Raw genomic sequence first — 20,667 nt, forward strand, 5'->3', positions numbered from 1 at the left:
ATTCTCCTAGAGTCTATTCACTGACACACTGCTTATCTGATGATGCACTGCTTTGGGTCATTTTCAAGAGCTGCTATTTAGATAGAAAGGAATAAATAGTAATGTGGGAAAAACATGACAAAACAACTTTTCAAGTATACCTCTTAGGTACAATTCGCCTCAAAATGAGAAGAAATAAATAATTCCAGCAATACAGAATCTTACGGTATAAAGGTTTTTTCCATTCTTGCAGATTGGAGAGCAACAAATAAACTCCTCTAAATTAGGGCTTTAAAAATCTAAGGCTAGTATAAAGAAACAAGATTAACTTAATCCCCTAACAATCCAATTTATGACTAGTAAGAGGTTATGAAAAATTCCATCTAGATGTCAAATATAAGGAAACACAAAGTCTTTGGAGACACATAATGATAAACTGCAGATTGAGCAATAAGCTCAGTGAACAGAATGAACAGTTCAAGAGTTCAGAACATGTTCATTTGAAAGGTGTTCAGTTAAAGAGAAGGGCATGGTATAGACAAAGGCACAGAAAGGTCATCATTACAGTCATTTCATCTTCATTACAATGGTGCAGTCACAGCATTGGTGCACACACTTAAGTCCATACTTGCAAGTCAATGCACTATTTTGGAGATGAAACAAAAAATATTTTTAATAGATTAATGAATCCTGTCACTATAGGCAAGTATATAAGAACTTGTGCTTTTAAATTCAGATTTGAAAAATAATAAGGTGGAATATCTGTATTTTCTTATCATGTGAGACCAATTAAAAAATGCAATCTATCAAGAATGGTCCCATTCTTCATCCAACAAGCATAAAGCATAACCAGAATGCAGAGCTTCTCTATCTGTCAGACCATTGGCCGGAACTCACTTATTCAGCCAATTTTTATCTCAAATGCAGTAGTCTGTGATGAGCAAAAGTAAGGAGAAGTTTTTTAAGCTTTCAACAACATAATGAAGTCTGGCTTCTGAAATCAAGAGTATCTACTCCAGCCAAAACTTCAGGAGAAAAAAATGGCAGATTACTCTGAATAAACCAAAATTAGATTTTGGCTAGAATGTGGAACTGATAACCCTGCTCTTGAAAACAGACAAATAATAACCCATGCAGGAAGCCAAAACCTTGGTCTTATATCAGATGTCATTCAGGACCTGGCATTAGGTCACAGCACAGGTATGGTACTAAATTTGGATAAAATCATTTTAGCAACATGCAATAAATGTGGATGTTGCCATGGAAGGCCTCCAAAGCAAGTACTGACCCAACCAAGCCTGCCTGTAAGTGGCAGGCAGTCACAGCCATCGCCAGTTCAGCTGCAAGCTGAGGATAACACATAAAAACTTGTTTTGCTTTTGTATTTGCATAGTACTTTTCATTAGTAATTAACAGGAAGTGGGAGCATTGATACTATTTTATCTCTGATTTCTAATTCTCTAGAATGCAAACACAGGCTTTTTTATGTAAGAAAATTTAAACTAAAATATATATTTAATACATATATTTTAAGTTTTATATTTACATATTTTTAATAATGCAACCTAAGGTCATGGTCTGCATATATATTTATATGCATGCTATAGACAAATTGACGTATTTACCAAAAAAATAATCTCAGATAGAATCTCAATTTTAGACAGTGGCACTGGGGGAGGAGAGTCACTCTGTATGATAACGGTATTAGAAGGTGGCCCACAGTAACCCATAACATACTCCAGCTTTCACGAGCAGCTACTGAACATTTTGGAATTAAGCATAATTCCCAGAGACTTCAGTATCAATTACAGATTATCTGGAAATTTCCAAATCTGAGCCAAATTTCATTTTAATAAAAACCCTACTGTTTAGAGAAAAATAAGTATAGTCATTATGCCAGACTGATGTCCAAACTCCAGCTTACAGACGAATACTTTTGACACCTTTTGGATGCTTATAAAAACCCTAAGATTATGCACCTTCAACAGAAGTTAAGGAATGGATATTAAAAATATCATTTATTTCATGATATTTATAATATGTAAGAACATGACAATGAAAGTAAATACTTGTGTATTTCACTGTAAAATGACATTATATTCAAAGGGAATAAAAGATTTTAAAACTTTTAAAAGAAGAGAAGAAAGTACCTGGAATATACTCCATAAATGTCACGTGGAGACCTGACACTGGTGGTAGTTTGGTGCACAGCCCCACAGGGTAGAATAGTTACTACTCAAGAAACACGCCAATTAACTACAACTAATCAGTTCTCTCTCATAACAATGAGAAGTATAATTCTTTTTCCATCTATTGTTCTTGCTAATTCTCCTTCCTGCAGTTGTTACGAACATAATAGCTAAGGTGTAGCAAAACAAAACAAAACAAAACAAAAAGATTCTATTTGAAAGAAGCACAAACGTTGAACTCAGGAGTTATCTTGATTCATTTTCTTCATCATACACAGTTCACGGCTGCAAGAGATCGCATTATTTTTAAATATATAAATAAACCCAAAACTAAATCTAGACTTATCTAGATTATGACACACTAGGGAGAAAACAGAGGAGGTCATGAAATCTGAGACTGCTGTTTCTTCTCATAATGTAATTACACTTTTGGCTAATGAAATTACTGCAGTCTCAGAGTAAGGGTTTGCAAGTCAGAGCTCTCACATGCTTGTGAGAGACGGGGTAAAGAAACGCAGTGTGCCATTTATATCTGAGGGACTCACACTAATCCCCAAGATCCAAGCACAACTTGTTTAGTTTCTGATCTCTGAGCAGGACTGAATTTGTGATCAAAGCCCTTTTCTAATTACCACAGTTATAGGAAAATTAGCTTAATAGGGAGGAAAGTTGGTAGAGAGACAGAGCATATCATTCTGTTCTGCCAGTACTCTTCAAACAGCTGAGAATAAATACAGCTTAGCTCAGTAAAGAGAAGCAGCAGTGGAGCAAAGCAATATAAAAGGAGGGTTCAGCACTCAAGGCCTTCATTCACATAATTCAGGTATTCAAGGAACTGCTTCAATCTGCACAAATGTTCTTAAATAAAAACATTCTAAGAGAACATAAAGAGTCATGTGTTCATATTTTAAAAAATTTGAATTCAAGGAATCAACCTGATAAATAGTAGAATACTCTGCTGATTGCTTTCCTGTTTTCAACTTAGCTTTAGGAGACAGTTTGGTATCTGAGACGTAATCTGAAACATACCTAATTCCTGGATTCTGTGCAGTCAAGATGCATTGTGTTGTCCAGCGGAGGGCCACAAACATGATATGGGGCCTGGAGCATCTTCCCTATGAGAAAAGGCTGCGAGACCTGGGTCTGTTCAGCCTGGAGAAGAGAAGACTGAGAGGGGATCTTATCAACGTGTATAAATACCTGAGGTGTGGGAGACAGAGGGATTTGGCCAACCTCTTCTCAGAGGTTTGTGGGGATAGGACAAGGGGCAATAGCCACAAGATAGAGCACAGGAAGTTCCGCACCAACATGCGAAAGAACTTCACAGTGAGGGTGACGGAGCACTGGAACAGGCTGCCTAGGGAGGTTGTGGAGTCTCCCTCTCTGGAGATATTCAAGGCACGTCTGGATGCCTACCTGGGCAGCCTGCTCTAAGGAGCCTGCTTTGGCAAAGGGGTTGGACCCGATGGTCTTTCGAGGTCCCTTCCAACCCCTTTGATTCTGTGATTCTGTGTTTATGATTGTGTTTGAATAAAAAATACATGCCATTAATATATCAAACGTGGAAGAAAATGGAAAACAAACCCTTTACTCTTGTCCAAGTTCTTCACCAAAGCTTTCAGTATGAATGTTAAATCCAGTGAGCTTACAGAAATGTGACCAACTTACAAGCAAGGAGGCCATTATTACTCATCACATTAAATGAACCCATTTCATTTTCAAATCTAGTTGGAAAATTAGTTCTTGCCTATTAAATTATATTAAACAGTTCTCAAGGAATTAATGGCAGAAGGTTTTGCTTTGACTGTCATAAAGATCACCAAAAACACTTGCATTTAAGATGCTAATTACAGAGGCTCAATGCCAAAAAAATAATTCTGGTAAATTAAATCCTATGATTAATTCATCAAGTCCATTTTAGCATTAATCCTAGCATTAAGATACAGAGTAGTTCCCACACGCCCAAATATACTCGCATCTCTCTCACTTTGGGGAATAAAGTAATAGTAATTCCTCATTTTATTTTAAAACTCTTCATATTTTATGTGTTATTTAATTAATATAAATAGATAGTAAATCTATTACTTTGTATTTCCCATTTGTGATCTCTGTTAAGTCCGTAGAAGTAAAAATTCAAAATAACTAAATTCTTATGCATTCTTTAGGCAGAAGTGTTCACAAAACCACAAGGACTACTGGATTTACTGTTGTGCATGATACATCCTTCCTCTTCTTTTTTGGGGGTAACAGAAATTGTCATTGGTTTACAATTTAAGCTTTAAAAGTAACACCTGCTTATAAATATCCATAGGACTGCACCAATAGTATCTTAGACAGTAATATCAAATGACTAGAAATTTCCTATACAGTTTTAAAATAAAATTATTAATACATCACAAAAATCTTAAATCACTGCACCAACATGACTCTACTGCTAACAATATCCTTCCCAAAATGAGTATAAAGGCTCTGATTCCTGTTGAGGTAAGTGGGAAGAAACAGTGAATATTAGAGGTCTAAGACATCTTTTTCAAGTATGTTCACTTCACCCACCCTCAGAAAATACAATTCATCACAGGCACATGTGTTTCCTCCTAAGCATATTGATTAATACAACTTTTATGAGCCAATGATGTGACAGGGTTTCCCAAATTTAGCTTTTCCATTCATGAAAAAGTGACTTAGGAAAATACAGTAACATTAAATAAATCATTAAAAGAAGACTTTTCTGTCTGAGCCAGCAAAACAGACTGGCATGCCAAGAGACTTGTCAAGTACATTATTTACTGAAAAGACAATTGCTCATACCATTTTCTTCAGTTCATAACACATAAGTCTAGAGTAGCTAATAAGCATTTAAAAAGCTTGTTGTAAATATTTGTTGATGTTTCCAACCAGCATCTGAAAAAGCCCTTAAACAACTTCTTTATTTAGCAACTATTAGTTTTCACTACTGTATGAGGTTTTCATTGTTTCTCTCTGAAATACGTTTAAACTCAGTGAATCATCTGCTTCTTTGAAAACATACTCTGAACACAAATTTGAATAAGATATACTTTGCCATGTTTTTGACAACCTGTTTCTAACAATGACTTGATTATTATTCATTTTTTGCTGATAGTGTTACTGATTGTTCACTGCAGACAGCACCTCCTGGGCTTGGTCTTTTTTTAACGTGTATTATCTTAAGTCATATCTAAAGACCTTCTTTTACAGCTTCTACATACCACTTTTTCAAAGTAGCAGGGGCATCTCATCTGCTCAATTACTTATTAGTGTTGCTAAAGAATACCATTTCCTCTCGTGGCTGATAAAATATTAATCAAAAACAGGAACAGAGTGATTTCCCAGTGTGGATGTCTTCTAATGGTAATACATGGAGTCTAAGCGAGATGTGGAGGTCACGTAATAGCTTTTGAAGGCAGGGAGGGGCTCAAAGATAGTAATGACATTGTATACTGAGTAATGAGATTGTATTCAAAGAGCACTGGATAGCTTAATTATTGCTGTTCTCTAGAAAAAAAAAAAAAAAGAAAAAACAAATCTCAAGTGTGATTACAAGGATGCATGCAAAGATTCATCAGGTATAACTGCACGTAACTGAAACAAAATCTTTTGTAAACATTTTTGATCCAAAGATGTCAAATCAACTTGCCAATGCTCAGTGTTAGATGTATAGCCATGTAGAAGTGAACTTTCCAAATTGCTGCTGTTTTTCATGCCCACGTATCAGTTAATCATAGTAATAAAACAGTAAATAATTATCTGTTCATTCTGCCAAGTTATTAAACATCCACCCCATCCGGTCTAAGGTATTTTTGTTCCTATATTTTCACAGGGTTTAAAAGAGGAGGGAAGAATTGGAATGAAGAACCGAGAGGCAATTGAAAGATACATGGGAAGCTCTGACAAAGCTAGAAAAAGAACCTAAATATCCCCAAGTATAATATTATTTCACCATGTTTCATTCTAAAGTTTTGGTGCAAATGTACCCCAACTGACTTGGAAGAAACAGCTCTACTAAATAACTTCCACATAAATAAATCATGCAAGGTGATCATGCAAAATCATGATCTTTGTTGTCACACCTTGGATCAACCGTAAATTACTTTTAACAAAATTCCTGTCAATCATCACAATTAATAATTAGTTTTAAAACATTGTTTTACCATGTGATTATTTAAGCATGGTCATGTGGCTTATTAGCAAGAAGGAATTAGGACTAGGGGACTTTATTCCTTCATATAACGTTGAAAGCACACAAGCTATTTAACTATGTATTACGTACAACCTGTATGGCTGTTTACCACAAACTTTAGATCCAGAAGAGGCCAGTGTATCTTTCAATACGACCTCCTTCATATTACTTTCTAATGACAGAGTCCAGTACATTGCACCACGAGATGCTCCAATGGTTTAATATCTTTGCTGCTAAGACAGTATACTTCTAACTTGTAGTTACTTCTAGCTTGAATTTGTCCAACTGAGGTTTCAACACTTGATCTTATTATATTTTATACAGATATATATCTATCAGCTAGGCTTTGAGGACCCTCTGTACCACTACACCACCATCTGTAGCCAGACATTTTCTTCCTACTTAGGCTTTAAAATCATTCATGGCATACTTCCATTTGCATCTTCCCGTCTTCAAGTCAGTCTCATTTGTTCTGTTTTTTTTCCCCATCTTCAGAGGTTTTCCCTGCAAGTGATAAAGAAATTCCTCATATCTTTAAAAGAGTATACTTTTGGTATCAATGTATGCAGTGATAAATTTAAATTATCATCACTGAATGATTCTGTTGAACTGCAGAACCCGTGAATGGGTAAAGAAGATAAAACTTCCGCATCTTGGCCAACTTAGAAAATACTCAGTTGTCACATATACAGGTAAAACTGAGAAACTAAGATATAAATTCATTTGTACCAGATCACTCCAATGGGCCAAAGCCTGGGTCAGGAACAGAATAAAGGCCACTTGACACTCCACTATGCAATCCATTTTTCTTCTATTTTGCATATCACGCCAGATAATGCATGATTCAGAGAAAAGACTAAGAACACATATGCAGGAAAAGTATACATGCAGAAGTAACTGCAAAGTTACTTAAAAATATGGCATAAGTATGCAAAAGTACTATTTTATATTTATTCTATTACTTATATAGGAAACTATTTCTTTATAGGAATTGTTTACTGTTCTTTTAAATGATTTTTCCTCCAAAAAATGTGAAGAATAATTTTCTTTATTAAAAATTCAACAATATATCTGTGTGATTTTTATGCCAATAATTTGAGATTCTCTTCTGTTACAAGCACGACATCTCCATGAAGGTTTCTGAGAATCTTCACTTAACATCAATAAGACTTGAGTCTATTCAGCACCCAGAAGCAATAGTCCTTAATGAGAAGAAGTGTGGGTGGTGAGCTGGATTTGATAAGTAGTAATAGGATGAGCAAAAAGTAATACACCAACAGTTGATATATTACTTGACATGTCAATTGTTGGAGAGTTGCTGTATTGAATTTCTACCTACAGCAAACACAATACACAAGATTCTAATATACTGCAGTGTTTGCTACGTATTTTCCAAGTGATTGTATTGACTTTGTAAACAAAGATTATATGAAAAAATAAAGACTCCTGTACTATATAATATTTACCAAGTGAACAAATCTATCATGGCTGGAAATAAAAACACAATTTCACCAGTGTCAGGAAAGGAAGAAATAAATTGACCATTTGAAATGAGATCAGATACTTCAGTTTGGTTCTCAGGCACCTAAGAGAGTCTCATTGTAGTGCAATGGTCGATTATTATTTTAGTTCTAAATATTGCAGGGAGGAGAAGGAAAAGAGGAGGAACAGAGTATCAAATGATAGATCAAATGATAGATCAAATGATCACTGTTTAGAGTGAGCAGTTCAGGTATTTCAAAAATCAAAATGAGGTTGAATGATTTTAGACTATCCAAGTCTAATTTTTCTTTTAGCCAGGGTAGTTCATTTCCCATAGAGGTAGTACCAAAAGACCTCCATCCAAGTCCAAAATCACTTTTCTTGACTTTCACAAAAGGTTGTATCATTTGGCTATAGAGAAATAACGAGATTAGATCAATGTCCAAGCCATATTGAACAACAGTTATAACACTTCAGTGTTTGTCCACATACTAGCATAATTATGAGATGAGAGAAAGGGACACAACAAAGATTTAGTGAAGTGTTGTGGCAATTCAAATGGAAACGAGATGCTTAGTTCAACAGTGTCTCAGAAGAAGCACTGCTACCTCACGTGCTTTTTTTCTGTTTATTGTATTTCTCCCTCTCACTTCTTTCCCACTAGTTTTCTCCCTCTCATTTTCCCTCTATTTCCACTTCAGCTGAGAGTGCCATTATCTGTGAGTTAATGGAAAAACAAAACAAAACTAGTGCTTGTATTTTCATTACCATCACTGCTATGTTTTTATCTATGTATGTGTACCAGAGATCAAACAAGCTTAGGCAATGCAGCAACACATAGCCTACAAAACCCACCCAACTGGCTTATCTCAATCGTTCTGGAGGACAACCTTCTCCAAACACCCTGCTGTGGGCAGTGCCTGACCTTAAATGCATCTTTGTTGGCTTTTCTGGTTTTGAAGAATGAAAATAGAAGCAAAGGCTTTAAGCTCATATAAGATTCTTAAGAGCCTGCAAAACTGATTATTTAAAACATAAAATAAAATAAATTATCAGAATTACTTTTGGAACAATGTTAATGAAACAAGGTTATATTCTTGAAACACGTTACACATTCCTTTTTCTTTATTTTGAGGACATAAACCAATGTTCAAACTTTGTAAAATACTTTAAAATAACCTCTTCTCAACATGAGATTTTTTTCTAATACCTACAAGAGCAGCATATCACTGCTAAGAGCAGATCTTTGAAAATAAAGGTCTATACTGGACTTATTGTAAGATTCTAACTTGACAGCATAAAAGACATTTTATATTTGCTCCAAGTACTTTCTTTATAAATGAAACTATACGAGGCAAAGAACGTTCTTTCTATTTAAAAGAAAGTTTACTTTACACAGAATTCCCCTCCTCCAACACCATCACTCACACAAATTTTACATATCGCCTTAGCAGACTATTTTTCTTTGTGCAGCTCAGCCAAATATAGGGAACATTCCTAGAATTTAGAAATTTTGAAGCTGTGTCTTTAGGTTTGATATTGTTTTGCTGGTATTGTAAGTCTGTTCTTTATTATGCCAAAATATTTGTAAAAAAAAATATTTTCTTAAGTAAAATAGAATGATGCCATCTTAAATATTCCCCACACAATAAAATGTATAGAAAAATGAACATGTTAGCAGTAAGCAAACTGTCATAAGCAGAGCACTGTATTTAATATTCAGATCAAGGCATCTCTGTCTCATCCCAGCAAACCCTTTTGACAAAAGCCATCCAACGTCTGCCAGCAGTATTGAGTCCAGCTGAGGACAAATTTCAAGATGAACCTGAAATCAATTTGCCATCAAATTTTCATGCTTCTCCCGGACTATCTGTGGCATTTTAATTACAAGCACCCTAGGCAGGGGGTACTACAGATATTGACACTTAGCTCCTACAATAAACTTTATTGGCAACCTCTGTCTGAATGTAGTACTCAACTAGAATAACAAGAAATATATGAGGATATCTAAGCAATAAGGTGGCATAATCACTTTGGGGTCCTTTTGTTCCAAATGGTGGACATCTCTACTAAAGAAACTCTTCTGGATTAAAATAAACATCTGTGTGATGGAAAACTGACTTCTGTAATGAACTTGTACAAGATCTCAAGTCTTTCAAGAAGATAAGCTACATTTAGTTTCTTCCCTTTCCAATTTAATTTGGTGGTGTTCTCATCTAACATTTACAAATTTCTGAAGTAGTTTCTGTTAGCAACTTTGTTCAAATTAGATCAGTGACAGGCTACAAAATGAGGGAATGTCTTTATATGTATTTCTATTTCTACTTCTCAAGCTTTCTCTGCACAGGTTACAAGGGCTACATTTCTTAGCAATTAAGGATCTAAACTGGAGATGAACCCAGTGATTTGCAAGTTCTGCAGTATAAGAGTTGGAGTTTTTTTGTAAAGACTTTCAGGAGCAGTATGCATACATGCAGTGCCTTATTGAGCACAGTGAGGGCAAGGTTGCTTGCAAGCCAATTTTCCTCACTATGAAACGTTTAGGAGAATGAAAGATTTATAAAAGAGACATTTAGAGAGGTTACCATGCCAATAGGAGGGTGGTTTGCTATACATGGCTAGGGGAGATGTAGGGAGAAGAAAAAGAAGACAAGGTCACTCCAGACTGATTACAAATCTGAAATTTTTAAAAGCAGACTACAATTGCAACAAGATGGTGAATATAAAAAAGACACAGAAGAGGAAAAAGAACAGAGCATTATTCCCACACTGTTACACCCTAATAGAAAATGATAGGAAGTATGTAGAAAAGGTAAAGAACTGTGACAGCTGAAAAGGATTCAGTAATTAAAAACTGTAGGGTGTTTTATTTAGGTGTGGTTTGATATTTCCTAAACTGCCAGGTAGGAAATGTTAGCAGAAGACTAGTTGCTTTACAGGGGATGTCAAGAGGCCTGGACTTTCACTGGAACCCCAACACTAAATGAACAAAGCTGAAAAACGAAGGCTTGTAATATTAGGAAAATTTAAAAATTAAGAGGCAGGACTACAACAAGCATTAGTTAGTCCACAATTGCCTCACATCTTGAAGCATTTCCAACCAAATATCACCTAAACATAATTCCATCTAACAGCTCACGGCATGTCTCAGTAATTATTTGTTTACAGTATTGTTAAATGAAACATGAAAGAGAGAAAGAGAGAAAGAAAGAGAGAAAGAAAGAGAGAGAGAGAGAAAGAAAGAGAAAGAGAGAGAGAGAGAAAGAAAGAAAAAGAAAGGAAGGAAGGAAGGAAGGAAGGAAGGAAGGAAGGAAGGAAGGAAGGAAGGAAGGAAGGAAGGAAGGAAGGAAGGAAGGAAGGAAGGAAGGAAGGAAGGAAGGAAGGAAGGAAGAAGGAAGGAAGGAAGGAAGGAAGAAGGAAGGAAGGAAGGAAGGAAGGAAGGAAGGAAGGAAGGAAGGAAGGAAGGAAGGAAGGAAGGAAGGAAGGAAGGAAGGAAGGAAGGAAGGAAGGAAGGAAGGAAGGAAGGAAGGAAGGAAGGAAGGAAGGAAGGAAGGAAGGAAGGAAGGAAGGAAGGAAGGAAGGAAGGAAGGAAGGAAGGAAGGAAGGAAGGAAGGGAAGGAAGGAAGGAAGGAAGAAGGAAGGAAGGAAGGAAGGAAGGAAGGAAGGAAGGAAGGAAGGAAGGAAGGAAGGAAGGAAGGAAGGAAGGAAGGAAGAAGGAAGGAAGGAAGGAAGGAAGGAAGGAAGGAAGGAAGGAAGGAAGGAAGGAAGGAAGGAAGGAAGGAAGGAAGGAAGGAAGGAAGGAAGGAAGGAAGGAAGGAAGGAAGGAAGGAAGGAAGGAAGGAAGGAAGGAAGGAAGGAAGGAAGGAAGGAAGGAAGGAAGGAAGGAAGGAAGGAAGGAAGGAAGGAAGGAAGGAAGGAAGGAAGGAAGGAAGGAAGGAAGGAAGGAAGGAAGGAAGGAAGGAAGGAAGGAAGGAAGGAAGGAAGGAAGGAAGGAAGGAAGGAAGGAAGGAAGGAAGGAAGGAAGGAAGGAAGGAAGGAAGGAAGGAAGGAAGGAAGGAAGGAAGGAAGGAAGGAAGGAAGGAAGGAAGGAAGGAAGGAAGGAAGGAAGGAAGGAAGAGATCCAGTACTTACCACCTACTACTTTCAGCTCTATCTGCCAAAAAGGACTTTTTATTCTGGATTTTGTCACTACAAGCCAAGCACTGCAGGCAGTCTCCCCTCAGGGACAGTTGGCAGGTGGGCTGGATTGGTGACCCGGCTCCATAAACAAGCACCCCACGGCCCATGTCTCGTGCCTGGATACACATATCTTCACCCTTTTCATAACTAAGTCCTACAGGGGAAGCCATCCATGCCATCCCAACATCCATGTGCAGCATTGTGTTAGGGCATATTTACTATAGGATGTGTGTGTACATGTAAATGGGGAGGACTACCTATTTCTGTATGCATTTTCACAAAAACAATTTAGTTTTTATTACTGAACACATGAAATAATGTCATATGGAGGTCATTTTTCATTCCAATCCTGGCACTTGATTTAGAGACTGAAATGCTTACTTCATTTATAAAATCTGATAATAAACATACAAACAAAAGTCAAAGTAGGCTGCTAACTACCTACAGGGAACTTCTATACAGAAAAAATATCAATATGCTAATTACTTTAAAGATGTCATGCTCATCCTAAATCCAATATTTTCTTTTTTAGGTGAATTCTGAAAATCAAATACGTGGAAGAAAAGCTGTCTGACGTTAATCTTTATTAAGCATTTTTTTGCTAAAAACACATCGGCATAACTTGGTTTAATAGCTTAAAGCCAGGCTGTGAATACTCCCACATATGTTTGTTGTGGGCATTGCACAATGTCTTAAATGTAGCATTAACCTGACCCACGAAGTATACACAGGGATTCTGAGGATGACTTTAAACTGTCTTGGGATATACACCCCTTTAATAACTGAACTAACAGATTTCAAATGTGAACATCATTTGGCCAACATATTCTTTCAATTAGTTCTATTTTAGTATAAATATGTTGGCAATGTGGAATCTAATGTCACATCAGGAATTCCCTGAAATGGGTACTACTGCTATTAAAGTTATCTGATTCTAGCTCTTAGCCAGAGTTTCTCATACAGAATGATGTATATCCATGTGTAAGAGACTAAATGTCACATTTGTGGTTACCAGCACCCAAGAACAGTATGCTGTTTAAGCCACTCCCTAAGCACAAAAAGCTCGAACACCTTTTAAAAATAAAAATAAAAAGCAGTGTGCAATAGACAATACACCAATACATCATTTTATACACCCATACATATTACATAATGAAACTGAGTTAATACTGTGCTGTGCTTTGAAGACGTAAGGTGTGAATGCTTTTATTACTAATAAACTGGTTTTCATAGATCAGCACTGAAACTTTAATGAACCACTGGGTATTGAAATACACGCTACAAATCATTTGGTGATACTGTGTTTAACTTCAGACTTCTACGTGAAATAGAAAGAAAGATTTAAATTCACTCTAATTTTAGGATGCCAAGTTTATTTCAAATACTTCAGGCATACATTAAGCTGACATATAATGGGGATATATGTACATGTAGTACATTGAATACAGAGTACTCATATATTTAGTTTGGTGCATTGGGAAAATCTCGTGCCCCAAGGAAAGGCATTAGCTAGCTGTGGGTCAGCTTCCCCTACTGAGTAACTCAGCAGAAACTTTAAAATTTTAGGCCCAAAATAAAGTAAATGCAACAGAGATGGAATAAATTGCTCCTAAGAATAAAGATGTGAAATAGCAGAAGCATGGCAAATTTTAAGAAATATTATAAGGAAAAAATACTGGGTTTATGTCTCTTAAAGAGAGCCTGAAAAAAAAGAAGGAAATACAAGAAATTTACTGGAAAAAAAAATCTGCTCTTTCTGGTTTTTCATCCGCAAAATATTTGGTTTAATAAACTGGTCTGTCATAAAGCACATCAGATATATAATTAGATAGAGTTAATAATGGAGCAGCTTCAAATATCATGTTCCCTCGTGTTTGTGAGCCTTAGTCATCCAATATCTTGTACAATGTAGCCACACTTGTTCTGTATGTTCAGTAAGAACTAAAATGAATTTTGCACATAGGCTATATATTTTCATTGTCAGCCAGAAGAGTCAATTATTGAATAAATTGCAAATTTAGAAATATAATGCATTAGGACAGAACCTATCTGTTTTGCCTGAAGAACCTATTAAACTCCATCTCTTCATTAGCAGACTAAAAACATTAATTATCATTTTATTTTGGACAAATCCTTGCCAAGCCTGCACTGTATGTTGCTAATATAAAAGAAGAGAGACTCAGCAGATGTGGGTTTACATGTGAATACAAGCATCATTTTGAGTATTCCATAAAATCTGACAATATAATCTCAGACTTAAGAAACCAGCAACGGTGAGCAGTTTTTCTGCTTGTCTGTATTCCACTCAACTTTGAATTCCTTTTCATTTATCAGCCAATGAGCTGTTTAAAAAGCCACATATAGTTAAAATCTTATAAGTATGTAGTCAACTGTGGAACCTGAGTTACTACTGGAAAATAAAAAAAAATAAAAAAAAGCATTTTTGTCTTTGCTTTGGTATATGCACAACTTCCATTATGATTGTCATACATTTCCCAGTAAAACTATCACCAAATACACATAATATGAATAATATGATATTGAAAACAATCCATCAATTAATCAAGTTTTAACTTTTTATTTGATGAATTTTCAAGTGACTTTGTCTTTTAGGTTTGTTTTTCTTTTTGGTGAAATAAGCAAACACAAAACTTTGGAGAAGACATATATTAGGAAAACAAGTACTTCATGATTTCCCTTAGCATTTCTAGGTAACTATTACTTTCCAGATCTGGGGAGTCAGCTTTTCTGAAATTATTATTACAACATGGGATGTGGCGCACCCACAATCCTACACAGATTTAGGCCTCTTAAAACTAATGCGATCGAGCCCCCTTGTCACCAAACCATCCATCTTCTTGATTTACTCTCTGATCACACCCAACTTCTTGCACGGTTTCTGCCCAGCTGGGTTGTTGGGTTGTATGTACTTCTACAGATGTGTTGGCCTTCCACAGACTTCTGGATCCCAAGAAGTTTTGAAAAAGGTATACCTCCCTCTCAGCTCCCTTATTGCTGAAGTCTCTCCCTATCTCTAATTTATTTCCATTATCTCTAATGAATTTATCTCTAACAAAAAAACAGAAATAAATGTTCCTGGAAGCTTAAGCAATGCAGACACTCATAGAGAAGGTACATTACATGGACCCATAGGTAAAATTATTTGACTTCTCAGCTAAGACCCTCTTATGCCTATTTAGCACAGCACCCAGATCCTGTCTGACAAGCCTAAGTACCACCACCCCCACTGAAGCAATGCAGAAGAAAAAGGGGTCATAACAACAATAACCTGTAAGGAACACAGTGATTTAGATAAACAGGAATGGAATTAGCCTAGCCAAAACATCTGCTTGCCAAACAGAAAAGGCTGAAAAAATATTTTATTAATACCATTTCTCCCCTTGTTTGACTATATCTTCTTCCTTTAGGGGCAGGAAAACTGGCAATCTCGGATAAAATAAATAAATAAATAAATAAATAAATAAATAAATAACCATGCAGAAGTACCTTTCATGTCTCTAACAAGAGACAGGTTCCAAAAACCATTGCACTAACTACAGAAGAGTCTTTAGTAGTCTCAAAAGCAACAGAAATGACTGCAATGAGAGCACCAGAAGATCTCTGTAAGAATACTTTGGAGCTGTAGAAGGTGCGGAAGCCAATTTCAATGCAATACAGACTGAGGCTGACAGCAGTTTAAGACCTGTTAAGAAGTACCTTATTTCTGATCTTTTTTTTTTTTTTTTTGATTAATGAAGGGAAAGAAAAGGGAGAGCTATTGAAAAAGAACAATTCAGCTGAGTGCACCTTGCTAAGAAAGAGATGTTTAGTAAAACTAACACATTTTTTAAAATTAGAGTGTTCAGCAGCACAGTTAAGACTTCTCGCTGTCAGAAAGGTTGGGGGGGTTGAAGGGTAGGGGGAGCAGCCGATTTTAATGCATTCGTATCCCCAGGGTCCTTCTGCATGGCCAAATGAAAGCGTAATGACCCACTGCATAAATTAAATCTCTTGAAGACGAAATACAATGCAAGATTCACACATAAAGACAGAACTGGGAGTGAAATAGCAGGGTAACTGCAATGCCATAACCACATCTTGATATGAGATTACAGACTTGGGGAGGTTAACATCTTGTTTCGAAGATACCGCTCAAGGAAAGACTTTTAAACCTGTATATTAAAACTAATGAGCTGAATAGGCCATGCATTAAAAAACTAAAATCTGGTGTCATTCTTGGAAGAGTGGAGACAAGCACAATCATTTTTTGCTCCCCTGAATGTTGAATTACAGTGATTAGATTCCTCTACAAGCTGCATTAATTTGTTATTTGCATGGAGACAGTGTAATAGGAAAACATTTTCCACATTAGTGCAACGGACAGCTTTTATGCCTGAGCTCTATAAAGAATAAATTTGCAATTTTCCAGAAAGGAATAAGGTAATGAATAACTGGAATTCCAGGGTGGGAAATATTATTTCTCTGTACAGTAGCCATTTCAATTACATATACAAGATTTGGGACTATAACATATTCATTGCTGTATCTTAAAAGGCAGTGGCTTGCTTGAGCCACGTGGTCACATATTTTCAAATGATGTAAGAAAAAGTTAAATTTTGATAATCAGTACAGACAAGGGTGACCCTAAAGAAGACTTAGTAAAAACAGACCGACATAGAGAAAAATGTTAAAATAGGCATAAATGACTCATGTTCCATATTCTATTCCTAACCATGTTCAGCCCCAAACTGTGGAAATAAGATTTTGATTGCTGATTGGAGTAAACCAGCAGTACTTTTGCCATTCTTTTACAAGAAGATTAATAAAGATGGTTTTCTCCTGCTGCAAAAGTCTCCAAATATTTCATACAATCAATGAAGGGACAGAGGTAGCTAAAAGCCAAAATCACGGAAAAGGGCTCAAAGAATTCTAATAACCTGTTTTATTGACTTCAGCAGGGGCTGAATTTCACCCACTTTTTTCAGTCTTGTAAGAAAACAAATACGCAGACAACTGTTGGCTTAGTTTACTGCCAGAAGAGTAAGTAAAGTGTTAACACTGTTATTATTTGGAGTTATCTGCTGCTACATTGCTATATTAAATAATTAAACCTAAAACATACCACTTTTTTCTTCAGATTTTCTCAGATGGCAGACATGACTCTATTTACTTCAATTCTCTTTGTAGATACTTGATTTTTTTCAATTAAATTTTAATGACTTTTACATAAAGCAATGCTTTATATGTAGCATAATGGTTCAATATTGAGATACAAACAGCTTTCCACAAATGTACATATTGTTGCTGAATACAATCACATCACCCTTGACACAGGGCTTTCTCTCTTTTTCAATTAACATTGGTGGGCTACAGCAATAGTTTCATTGTTTTAGTTCAGATACTTATTCTGAACCCAGAACTCTATGCTGAATGCAAAATGTTAGTAAAAAGGTAAAAACAAACAAACAAACAAAATAATAAAAATGAAAAAAAAAAACAACTTGAAAAGGTTAGTGAACATCAGGATGAAGTGAAATAGAGATGGCTTCCAGAAAACTAATATTTGTATCCCTATAGTGTTAATTATGCCCTGGATTTTAAGGAGTTTTTAAATTGCCACTTTCAACAGATGTTCTCTTAAAAGAATGGCTTATTTGGGAAATGATAGGTCTTTGTCAAAGCTCACCCAGTGGAATACAAAAATTAGTACCAACTAGCTATAGCCCCAAGTATTACAAACTCTTTATTCTCAACAACAACACGCCACCACTGTCAGCAGCTAGCTTACTAATTGTAGGTAAGTTATCCTGAGCCACTATAAAGGAGCAGCTAGTTCAGCTCCCCTAGTTAAGTTGATATCCTTCCTTCTTCAGCTGCAGCCGTAGTGAAACCAGTGATACACACAAAGTGGTTTCACTGTGCCCCCAGTTATGGCATGTGGTTTGCTGAACTCTGAAAAACCGTTCAGCTCCATCTTACTTCATAGGTCTCATTGACTCCCTCTTTCTGGGTTATCTCTTTCCATTTGAAATTTATAAGACATGGAAATACACATTGCATCACAGGATATTTTACTAGAGCTGCTTTAAATATAGCCCTAGTTTTATATTGCAAGTTTAGTTTCACGCAGTCAATTTATTTTGATGACAAAATAACAAAAAAATCTCATCCAACCCTTGAACAATGCACTTAAATCTGCCCCCAGGCTGCCTCTTACCTTCCTTCATCTCCCAGACAAGAGGGCAAATTACAAAATGTGATCAACAATCAATATCTTTCTGATAGCTATGGATATTTTTACAAAAATACAGCCTCAAAATAATAAATATATATGTGTGCATATATAGATAACAGAAGTCCAGTTCTCTCTTTTTCTTTTAGGCAATAGGACATATTTTGAACATTTTAAGCAATAATAGAAAATACCTCTGAGAGCAGATTTCAGACAAGCAGATGTGATTATCAACAAAATCCTGATTTGTAGAACTAAACTCTGGAATGAGAAATTCACCATTCCACCATAAAACAATTTTAATCAAAACAATGAGAATCTTGGATATCAATTTTCACAATTCATTTCTCATATTGTGAATTAAATCTAGAATTATTCTACCAGATAGATTTGAACAGTCTTTTCTGTTTTCCATGTAAAGGAACCTACCTAGAATTAATCCAAGTTGCTATTGCTACAGAGTGCAACTCTTTGTGCATTTCATTGGTTACCAGTTTCCCGTTAAAACAAGTAATTGTGTACTAAGAAAAACCATAACATCTTGGCAAGATAAAAGACTTTCTCCATAAATAGCCTATGCATTCACTCTGTCATAATCCAGTATGTCAAATGTCTATAATAACAAAATCCAAAATGGGAAACAAATGGGCTTAGTATTAAAAGACACACATTTTGGCAAAAATTATTTTGTTAAAAACCTGAGATTTTAGTTGAACTTCATTTCCAAAAAGATACATATTTGGTGTCCTCTTTTTTCAGTAGCAGAACTCCCTGAACCTTAAAAGAGGCAGGATTTTGGCCCATACTTAGGCTAATATGCCACTGGGTTATTTTACTGCAGTGAAATAAAACAGTGGGACTTGCCTGCTTCTTATTTAATAACACCAGTCACTTCCTACTTATTTGGCACTTATCCTTAGACTATAATAAGTTTGATATTGCCTATTTCATTTTCAAATTCATGGTTGCTTGGTGGTCTTAATTTTCTGAGAGTATTCAAAGATAACAGATTATTAGGTGGTTCCTTGCAACTATGTGGGCAGATCATTAATGGAGCTCATTAATTTGTATTAGTGAATAGACATGCAAGTTGTTCCTACAGGACAGCACCTTTAATTCTAAATAAAAAGATAAAATTAACAAAAATTAAAATTCTCCCTTCTATGATTAAGTAAACACCAATAAGGTCAATTTTCACAGGGGAAAAAAAAAAAGTGAATTATTTATTCAGTCTAAATATTAAAGAAATTTCCAAAATGCATTTTGGTCCTACAGTGGTCTTTTGCTACCAAGTCCTCCAGGTCTACGTTCTGGTAGAATTCAGCTGTTCTGAACACCAGCGAAAGGGAATCTTTTGAGATTTTCCAAGCATACCTTGTACATCTGTTTATTGTTTAGGACACTTGGTGCTATAACAGGCTGCTGCTCAACCCAGCAGAGCATTCTGTGGGATCCCCTATCATAACAAGCCTTGAGCTAAGAATGGATTATGAAAAAAATAATAATCACAACATCAAATACAAGTCAAGTTTGGCATGCAATCAAAAAAACCTAGACATTCATATTAACATGGCACACATAAAAGGATTTCATTTTACACAAAACATTTCTTATTTAATATTATTGGACTTTTTTTCCAGCACCTGCTTAGGTTTCCAGGTAACCATGAAGTTTAATAAACTTGTACAATGATAATTAAACACTGTAAATAATTTATCTGCTTAATCTTCCTAACCGGCCTTTTATTCCTTTGTAGAAAAGTGATCCTTGCTGACATTCTGAATAAGGTTGGCAAAATAAGTGCAGTGAGGAGTGGTAGCATAAAGTGGATTTGCTCTCAATAATGTATGAAGCCACATGCTGGGTAGAGGAATCCTCACAAAAGCGGTACCACAGCAATCTGTTCCTTTCATCTGTAGCCAGCATTTAAAGTGAAGGTGCTGCTCCGAATCAAAAGCACAATCATTCATTTGTGAGCAGATGTCCTTCACACGGCAGGCAGCACGTTTTCAAAACAGATCTGAACAAATGCACTGCTGTGAGACAAGTTCCCCTACCCATTAAAGAAAGAACACAGTATATATTAATTTAGCAGGTTGTTGAATGTTTTAAAGTAGAATTTATGAAGCAGAAAAAGCATGTGGTGAGACAAAATGGCTTTCAAACTAAAATATGAAAAAGCTCCCCCAGTTATTCATTTGCAAAATGCAAGATTCCAAGGCTCATGACAATAGTTTATGGAAGAAACAAGCTGAAATGTGAGGTGTGTGAATTTCCACAGTCTACTCAGATTATTAACTAATAGAGCAAATTGATTTGATAATAAATGTATGACGGTAAGATTGCATGTGTATATATTCTGCATTCATATTTTTTTCATAGAATTTTGGATGAAATCAAAGTGACAG

General features: G+C 35.8%; 1 protein-coding gene across 13 annotated transcripts in view; it reads right to left on the reverse strand.

Moving 5' to 3' along the window:
• WWOX (WW domain containing oxidoreductase) overlaps nt 1–20,667 on the reverse strand; it is a 510,587-nt gene that overhangs the window by 332,482 nt on the left and 157,438 nt on the right. The window contains exon 9 of one of the 13 annotated variants that reach the window (XM_080552523.1): nt 1–6,870. This exon is cut by the window's left edge and continues 22,697 nt beyond it. The exons of the other annotated variants lie outside the window; for them this stretch is intronic. Coding sequence (XP_080408649.1) covers nt 6,769–6,870 — 102 coding nt within the window. The 3' untranslated portion in view covers nt 1–6,768. The remainder of the gene's footprint in view (nt 6,871–20,667) is intronic. 13 annotated transcript variants of the gene reach the window in all.

Source organism: Anser brachyrhynchus (genome assembly GCF_964034855.1).
Source record: "Anser brachyrhynchus genome assembly, chromosome: 12".
In the NCBI taxonomy this organism is placed as follows: Eukaryota; Metazoa; Chordata; class Aves; order Anseriformes; family Anatidae; genus Anser; species Anser brachyrhynchus.